The 9154-nt window shown below is 36.7% G+C and overlaps 1 protein-coding gene across 1 annotated transcript; it reads right to left on the bottom strand.

The window, feature by feature from the left end:
* Positions 1-303: 303 nt before the first annotated feature.
* Positions 304-8069, bottom strand: LOC125846441 (ABC transporter B family member 19). The gene is made up of 10 exons (XM_049525851.1): positions 7545-8069; positions 7408-7462; positions 6882-7057; positions 6204-6404; positions 5308-5567; positions 4893-5209; positions 4583-4806; positions 3653-4472; positions 3333-3574; positions 304-1811 (listed from the first exon to the last, which is right to left on the bottom strand). Exons 1-10 carry the CDS (start codon positions 7788-7790, stop codon positions 603-605), a joined length of 3750 nt encoding a protein of 1249 aa, XP_049381808.1. The 5' UTR covers positions 7791-8069; the 3' UTR covers positions 304-602.
* Between the last annotated feature and the right edge of the window lie 1085 nt (positions 8070-9154).

Here is a 9154-nt window from a genome sequence, read left to right as displayed (position 1 = left end):
AAATTCTGTTGTTCCTATTCCCATTCCCAACACGGGTGAAATATCCTTAAGAACAATGTTCCATTGAGCTTCAAGGTTTATTGTGAGTTATTATGATTATCCAGTGTGTATCTAGAGGCCCCAATTGTTTTTCTTGATCTTATTATAACAAAAGAGTAAACACATGCTGGAGAAAAAGTGGAAAGCAATATTTTAGGTGAGCTGGAAAAGGTGTGTGTCTTTTGCTTTTTTCAGAGTTTGAAAAACTTACAAAAGCTGAAAGAAAGGGAAACCAAGCTGTATAATGAAATAATCCAAAGCATATACAGAAAAGTTGAATGCACCATGGATGATAGGAGTAATATTTTAACATATACTTCTTCTTCTCCATAGGGAATAGAGTTGTAAACTTTCCCAATGATATAATAATATTTGATCGTGACAATCAATCCCATATCTACAACTATCAGCATCATCTTCATAATAATCAATAAAGCATATGAAAGCAACAGTTACTAGGACCCAAACATTGTCATCCCAAAGGCCAAAAACACTAGGCCATGTTGCTTGCTTCCATAAAAATTAAAAGTAAAAAAAGGAAGAAGAGATTCTTGTAATTTTCATCATATGCGGTGGTGTTGTAGTTGCAATAGTCTAGAATATGCACCTTCTGGCCTGCTGATTAACTCAGAATGGCTTCCTTGTTCAACGATTCGTCCATCTTGCACAACTCCAATAGTATCCACATTTCGAATTGTTGATAATCGGTGAGCCACCAAAACGGTGGTTCGACCTCTCATCAACCTTTCAAGTGCTTCTTGTAACACACATTCGGATTCAGCATCCAGTGCACTTGTAGCCTCATCAAGTAGTAGAATCGATGGATCTTTAAGAACGGCCCTTGCAATTGCAATCCTTTGTTTTTGTCCTCCAGAGAGTTGAACACCTCTCTCACCAACAGGGGTTTTGTAACCTTCGGGCAAACCACTTACGAAAGTGTGTACATTTGCTGCGCGAGCTGCTTCAATGACTTCAGCTTCTGTTGCACCCTCTTTACCATAGGCAATATTTTCAAAAATGCTAGCTGCAAACAGAGCTGGCTCTTGTTGCACCAAACCAATTTTAAGCCTTAGAGACTTCAAGTTTAATCTCCTTATGTCTTTCCCATCGATCATAACTTTTCCACCGGTTGGGTCATAGAACCTTTCGATTAAGGCTATAACGGAGCTCTTTCCCGAGCCACTTGCCCCAACAAGAGCTTGGCTTTGGCCAGCGCGAATCCTTAGATTGAGGTCCTTGAACACAGAGACATCCGGTCGTGAAGGGTATGCAAAATCAACATGACGGAGTTCAATATCCCCTCTAATTGATTCAACTGGATCGGCTTCAGGGTCATCAGGATCGACCCTGGTAGAGCGATCAAGAATAGAAAATACTGAACCAACAGCTTCACCACCCCTAATAATCTCGGGTGCTAGGCTGACGGTTTCAGCGACTGAATTAGCTGTGATCACAAGGACTACAAAAACCTTAATCACCTTAGAGAAAGTCGAGACCCCGTTGTTAACAAGGTGTGCACCATACCAAAGAATCAAAGCTTCAGAACCATAAAGAGCAAGCTGTGATATACCAAATAAGAGTCCTGACATTTGGCTTCGTCGAAGACTCTGCATTTGTGGAACTCGAAGCTCTTGGGAGAACAAAGAGATAATCTTCTCTTGGGCATTGAAGGCTGCTACAGTTCTAATATTGCTTACTCCTTCTCCAGCAATCATGCTAGTCTTCGCATGCGCCTTGGCCGTGTCTCCAGCAAATCCTTTCAGTGAGAGTTGCTGTATCATGCATGCAAATTAAATTTATGAGTTCTAGATTTTACGACACGGTCTCAAGTACTAGTAATTTGGTTAAAAATTTAACTTTCGTATATATATATATATATATTTAGTGATTTTTTAAATATAAATACAGAATTTAGACCGAAGTTACTGGATTATGCCGAACCGACATATTATATGCTAATTATAATCACTATTTTCTCTAATTAGGGAATAATTAAAAACCAAAAAGGAATAAGCACCATGTATAAGGACAAAAATAATTGTTGATCTCTTCTACATGTTGCTCACTATTTAAGTTATTGTGCTGTATTAGATCTGTGATATTCAAGCACTCTGCTAGGCACATGACTGGCATTTCTGACAATTCTCCCATCAATAACTTACTCAATAATACAGTAAAAAGATAAAAAAAAAAAAATTGAACAGAAAAAAGTTAAGTCCAGTTTGTCATATACACAAGATGATCACGGGTAAAGAATCTCTGCTACTTCTGAGACTCTGGCATGAATATCTAGGAGCTAAAAAAGAGACTAACAAAGTCAAAAAAACAATCTAACCCTCTGCACCTCCTATTCAACCCCATTTCCTCTTGTCCTTTTCACTGTCTTTGGATGTGTTTTTATCTTACACCCCACGGAGTCTGGAGAAGGTAGAATATACATAGATATTACCCCCTACCTTTATGGGTAAAGAAGTTGTTTCCGGTAAACCATTAGCTCAAAAGAAGTGTGATAAAAAAGCAATGGTTAAAGTTATCCGGAACTTATATAGGTGGAAGATAGTAGGTATCTAGTGGAATAGTCCCGCACATCACCATTAAAAAAGGAAAAAAAGCGGAATAGTAATTTGAGAAGTGGACAACCTTAGGAAATACTACTTCTTTTGTTTTAATTTGTTTGTTAGTTTTAACTTGACACGGAATTTAAAGATAAATAGAATATATCAAAATGTAGTTTATTCTAGTAGTCTTAAGCATGACATGTGAAAAGTTACGACATTATTTTTTTGAAACGGAGGGGAGGGAGTAATAAGAAAGAAAAAAGGAAAGGGCTGCTGCTCAGTAACATTAGTACTGATGGGTGATGGGAAGTAGTAGAATCTTTACAGTTTTTACTGTCATGGCTAGTAAAATAGGTATGCTTGAATATGAATCTTTTTTTAAAAAAAGTTTGGTCAGATGTGAGTATCGAAGAACTAAAGCAGCTGAATTGGAGGAAACACATGCAAGGCACCAGTATGGTACCACTTTCTACTTACTCTCTTGTCCTATGCTTTTACAAGGCACCAGATTCCAAGCAAACCATTTCAAATTTTTTAATAGAGTATTTTATACAATTTATCATCAATTCAATTTCAAAAGCTCACAGCTCAATGTTTAATTATTTTATGTTCCTTCTTCCCGTTTTCTTTATATTTAAAATGTTAAATAAAGAATGAAACCTGACATGCTTGTTTTAGTGGAGTACTACTTCTAATTGAGTGGAATGATGCATGGGTTCTGCAAAAAAAAATTACCTGAGCGAAATTGGCCAAGACGAGAAGCGGAAATGTGGCGAGGATGAGCAGTGAGACCCGCCATTCGACTATAAATGCAACTATGAATGAAGTGAGAAGAGATGTCATATTCTGCAGTATAACGGAGATCCTCTCCGCTATAGCAGATTTAACATCTGCAGCATCTGTAGCTAAACGAGCTGCTAGTAGACTTGAATTGTTCTCTTCCTCGTCGAACCAACCGACTTCATTCCTTAAAATTGCTGAACAAGTTAAAACAAACAATTAGCTCAAAATTACAAGATCTTAGTAATACTAAATGATTTGGCACGGGAAAATACCTGCCAACATCATCCTCCGAACCCTGGTAGTGAGGTTTTCTCCCATAATACTGAAGAAGTAATGCTGTATTAAATATGCTACAACGGCATAAAGACCCGCTCCAATGTAGATGAAGACATATTCCTTCGTCTTTCTTTCCATGGTTGCGGGATTTGTATAGTAGAATACCTCAATCATGTTGCTCATAACAATAGCAAAAGTTGGACCAATGAAACCGGAGAGGACAGACCCTACGGCTCCCATAATTGAATAAGGCCACTCAGGCGCATTCAGTTTGAGAAGCTGGCAGAAATAATTCTGTGGAGCAGGATTTTTCCTATCTGTTTCAGCATTAGAAATCATTTCTATACGCCCATCTGCACCGGTACTGTATGAATAGCTCAAATTCCTTAAACTTCCAGAGCGAAGGCTTAGAGACTTTGTTGATAATGAATGACTTAACCGAGTTGAACGAGTACGGCGAGTAGATGGATTTGAAAAGTCTCTGTTCCCAACCATTTCCTGGAATCTGATTAAAGAAGCATAAGCCCCAGCTTTGGAAATCAGTTCTTCATGTGTTCCAGTCTCAACCACCTGCCCTTGCTGTATAACTGCAATTGAATCGACATTTCTGATTGTGGAGAGACGGTGAGCTACAACCACAGTAGTACGGCCAACCATGAGACGGTCTAGAGCTTCCTGGACAATGCTTTCAGAACCAGCATCAAGAGCACTGGTGGCCTCATCAAGCAGGAGGATCTTCGGGTTCTTTAACATAGCTCTTGCAATTGCAATTCTCTGTTTCTGTCCACCAGAGAGTTGTACACCACGCTCTCCCACCTGGATATAGAATCAGTATTAACTTCTCAGGAAGTGCAAATCATCTTAGTCGACCCAATCAAGTTCAATGCTCTAGGAAATTGAATGATAAGGCTTAAACAAACTATAACCTGGGTGTTGTATCCGTTAGGAAGCAAGGTAATAAAGCTATGTGCATTGGAAGCACAGGTAGCCGCCTCAACTTCAGCCATGGTTGCATCAGGCTTTCCGTACAGAATGTTCTCGAGTATGGTAGTAGCAAATAACGCAGGCTCTTGATTTACAAGGCCAATCTGATCACGCAACCATCTAAGTTGTAACGTCTTTATGTCCACATTGTCAAGCAAAACTTGACCTGCATGATCAACCATATTTTTAAGTGGGATAATTGGTAATCAACATTATAAAACTCAAACATAAGTCGCGGAAGTGTTAAATTACCATCATTAGGATCATAAAATCTTTCTATCAATGAGACAACTGTGCTTTTTCCTGAGCCACTGCCACCAACCACGGCAACTGTCTTTCCAGCAGGGAAGAAAATGCAGAAATCTCTGAAGATAATCACATCAGGTCTTGACGGATAGCTGAAGGTCACATTTTTGAATTCAATGTTCCCGCTGACCTCAGACAGGCATTTCCCATCTAGAGTATCTTGCACAATGGTCGGTTTCTGCCTAATAATTTCCATTAACTTGTATCCAGCTGCTTTTCCTTTGCTGAATGCCCCAAGATTGGAAAATGACTGACCTAAACTCCTGCAAAACCAAGGTTTCAACAACCAATAACAGGTTACATGCACAGACTTAACAAGATAAATGAAGTGATCATAAATAATGTACTTCCAAGGTCTTACATGCCACCGACAATGGCTGAGAAAATAGCAGTAAATGCCTTTCCACCATCACTCTGTCCATTCCTAATGAAAACCCCAGCATACCAAAAAACAAGGGCCCATGACATGCATGCTATTCCGTAGGTACATCCCAAACCCAATCCTTTAGCCATGCCAGCCTTGTATCCGAGCTTCAATGTGTTCTGAATTGCATCGGAATATGAATTAAGGGCTTTAGTCTCGCCCACATATGAGTAAACTGTTCTGACTTGTGCAATTGCCTGCATTGACAATGTAAACATCATAAACCAGAAGAACTGGAAATCTGAAGAGAACAGCCATTACATTTTGTGCAAGTTATAGAACAAATAATCAAAGCAAAGGCCCAATAAAAAAGCTCTCACTTCTGAAAATTTTATACATCAAAAACTTTCAAAATAGTGATATAGATACGGATAGATAAGGAATGCCTGTTTTGTGTAACATGCGACAATACTCGGTAAATCTTGTATACCTAAAACAACTTGTACATTATTTTTAAAATTTTGATAAACCGGTTCAAATCAGTTGTTAGCTTCTTTATGCAAAGAATCCAGGAAAAAAAACACAAATAGTAATTTTACAAAAACATTTTGATTAGTCAAAGTATAAAGACAGCTTTCATAATTAGATCATATCAGAAAGATAACTTTCATAAAGTCACATTTAGAAAGATTTAACTTTGATAACTGGAACAGCATGCTAAAAAAGGATAATTAGAGGCTAAAGTACTCAAAAACCAATAAAGGAACAGTGAAACTTTATCATGCCTGCACATGTAGAAGGATCATTTCATGTGGACTAATTCATATTGTTTTAAAGTACTTCATAAGTAACCAAAAGGAAATTAGCTGACAGACAGGATGATCGTGAATTACCTGCTCAGCAATAATTCCAGCATTGGCATAGGATTCTCTGCTTTTTGAGGTGAGACCGGTGAGAGTATAAGCATAAAGACCCCCAGCAAAAGCAATTCCAGGAATAACCGCCACACTAAGGAGAGCTAACCGCCACGCTGACACGAAACCAACCACCAAACCCGCCAAGAACGTCGAAAGGTAGTGAATGAAATTGCCCACCTGAAGTTTTTACGTCAAAAAGTCGTTTCATCAATTATTAGTGCAAGTAAACATCATTAAAGTAGATTTAAAAAAAAATAAAAGGATACAGTTTAACTAATATGGCTGTATCACCGGAAAATAAGGAAAAAGATGAAAACAAGACAAGCATTCCAAACAAAACAAGCCAAGAAATGGCGTGTGATAGCAAGCAATCTTGTGCTAACATGTGCCATTCTGGGACCAGGGGGGCGTAACTAGAGTATTATTAGTCGAAAAATTACACTATATATCTTATTCCGCCACTGTATGGGACCCGCTCTGAATGAAGACTGAACACGCATCATTATTCAAAAGTATGTGTAACGTATTTCCTTGTTTATCCTTACAGTTATGAATGCTACTAGATTTCACCGTTGGCCTTGTGAATATTTTACTTAAATGGATTGCAACAGTGTTGGCAATAAATTCGAAATAATTAATGAAGAGAGGGCGGACCTTCTCACTTATGGCATCTTGGACCAGTAGAGTATCCGTTGAAACGCTGAAAACAATATCCCCTGTTCTTGCATCTGTATCAAAAAACCCAACGTCCTGTTTCAACACTGCCTCTAAATATTTCTTCCTTAGTGCACTCACTTGCCTTTCTCCAGTATACATCCAACAACCAATCTCTGTAAAACAAGAAATAGAAAACAAAATTTTATATTACAGATCCATGATAGGGACGTGTGATTGGAATAATATTGTATAAAAATAGGTGGAAAATACATGAGGAAATTGACAATTATAAGTGTATAAAATATAGCTAAAAGACAGGAAGACGGTCCACGGACCACGTGCAACCATGAGACCTAATCTTGATCCAGTGTGAACTGGCTAACTAGCATAAATACAAACATTTTTTTAATATCAAACTACTATTTGCATCGAAACAAAATGTCTCTACTCGAGGCAAAGTTTGTTTCAAGATACCCATAAAAGTTTTAAAAAAAGGAAAAGTAAAGTAGATCACTGAGCTCACCTGCATAGGATGATGCACAAACTATCAACCCAAGGTACACGAAATACAGAGCATACTGCAAATTTTGTAACCAAGAAAAAAAAATCAGATCCGTGTAAAAGAAATTTATAAATCTATTCAAAAGAAAGAGAATTAACCTTTGATACTTCATGAGTCATTTTGTGTAAATCCATTTGATTTTTTCCGAAACCATTTACCATTTCACCAAAAAGTAGAAAGAAAACAGGCATAGAAGAGCCGTGTAAAATAGCTCCAATACTTCCACAAGTCATAAGAAGATAATCATACTTATCAGCAAAAGAGAAAAGCTGATAAAAAGGAAGACTTTGTTCTTTCTTTTTCTCTGCCTCTGGCATTGATTTCCCTTCAGTAGTCTCCGCCATTGAACCCCCAAGAAACAAAAAGAAAAAACAAATTTTGTTGACAACCCAGTTCAAGAATATTAATTGGGGTCAAGAAAGTTCATTTCTTGAAAGAAACAAGAAACACCATTGAATGATGGGATCAGAGAGATCTGTTGAAGAAAACAGAATATTTTCTTGATTGAGCTTAAGAGAAAATGGATGGAGAAAGAGAAGAGAGAGAGGTGGGGGGAGTAATAAGACCAGTAGTCAAAGGAATGAGAGAAAAATAAGCGTAAAAGTGTGTGCAAGTGAGAGTGAGACATCGTTCACTTCACTAAACTATACTTATATATAGCAGCAGAGATTCAGAGAGGGACTTTATTTTGGGGTATGGGGGTGTCTCCTTTGTAAATTGATTTTTTTTTTTTTCTGTTACTCCCTTCTTTCTTTATTATTCCGGTAAGTATTTACTTGTCTATTATAATGTTTTAGGATTTCTAATAATGCTTATTAAATTTATAAAATTAATAAATAATTTATCATGTTGTGTCTGTATTATTCGTATTATTAAATACTATTCATTCTTTAATATTTAGATGACTTATATTAATAAAAATGACTGAACAACAACAATTGTTAGACATAGAAAATATTTGTCTCAATCTCTTTTTTTAAGAGTCAAGCGATATGAATTTGACTAATATTTTTTTTTACTTATCATTATTTCCTTTTTAAGAGTGATGAATTTGACTAAAAATTTATGGTTTGTTTAAACTTGGTTTGATATTTTTTACTGAGTTCAACGGAATCTAGTGATCTTTTTCCCTCTGCTCTGCAGCTTCGACTTCTGTGTTTTCCTTATGGCAAAACTGTGACACTGAGCCATTAATTTCTCATGTTTATTTCCATATTTTAAATAAATACCTTACAAGTTTCAATCTCTTATATATAAAATAAAATAAAATAAAGAGGAAAAGTATTAAGTTGTTGAAAAAAGTATTACGTCTCTTTGGATAAATTTCATAAATGGGAATGATTATGACTTGTTAATTGATTAAAGTCAAACAATTTTATTTTCTAATAATAAATCGTAGAATTTTCATTTAATGTAAAAAGTCACAGTTGCCGAAATTCAACTTTCTAATTAGAGCCGTCAATATGGGCTACATTCATTGGCCGGTCTGGCCTAACCCGTGATTTGATAAGGCTGGGCTATGATTTTTGAATCTCATTTAAGAAAATGGCTTTTTAGCCCGGCCTGAATAAGTCTGTCGATTTGTGGGGCATGAGAAATATGGATAGGGCCGGGCCGTGGGATAAATACAAATTAATTAAAAAATAAAAATAAAATAGAGTATTAAAAATAACAAGAGTCTACACTCAAAATCTGTTTAAAGTTTGAA

The sequence above is a fragment of the Solanum stenotomum genome, chromosome 12 (assembly GCF_019186545.1).
Source record: "Solanum stenotomum isolate F172 chromosome 12, ASM1918654v1, whole genome shotgun sequence".
Taxonomy (NCBI): domain Eukaryota; kingdom Viridiplantae; phylum Streptophyta; class Magnoliopsida; order Solanales; family Solanaceae; genus Solanum; species Solanum stenotomum.
The sequence above is the reverse complement of the archived record's forward strand: the minus strand, read 5'-3'. Positions and strand labels throughout refer to the sequence as shown.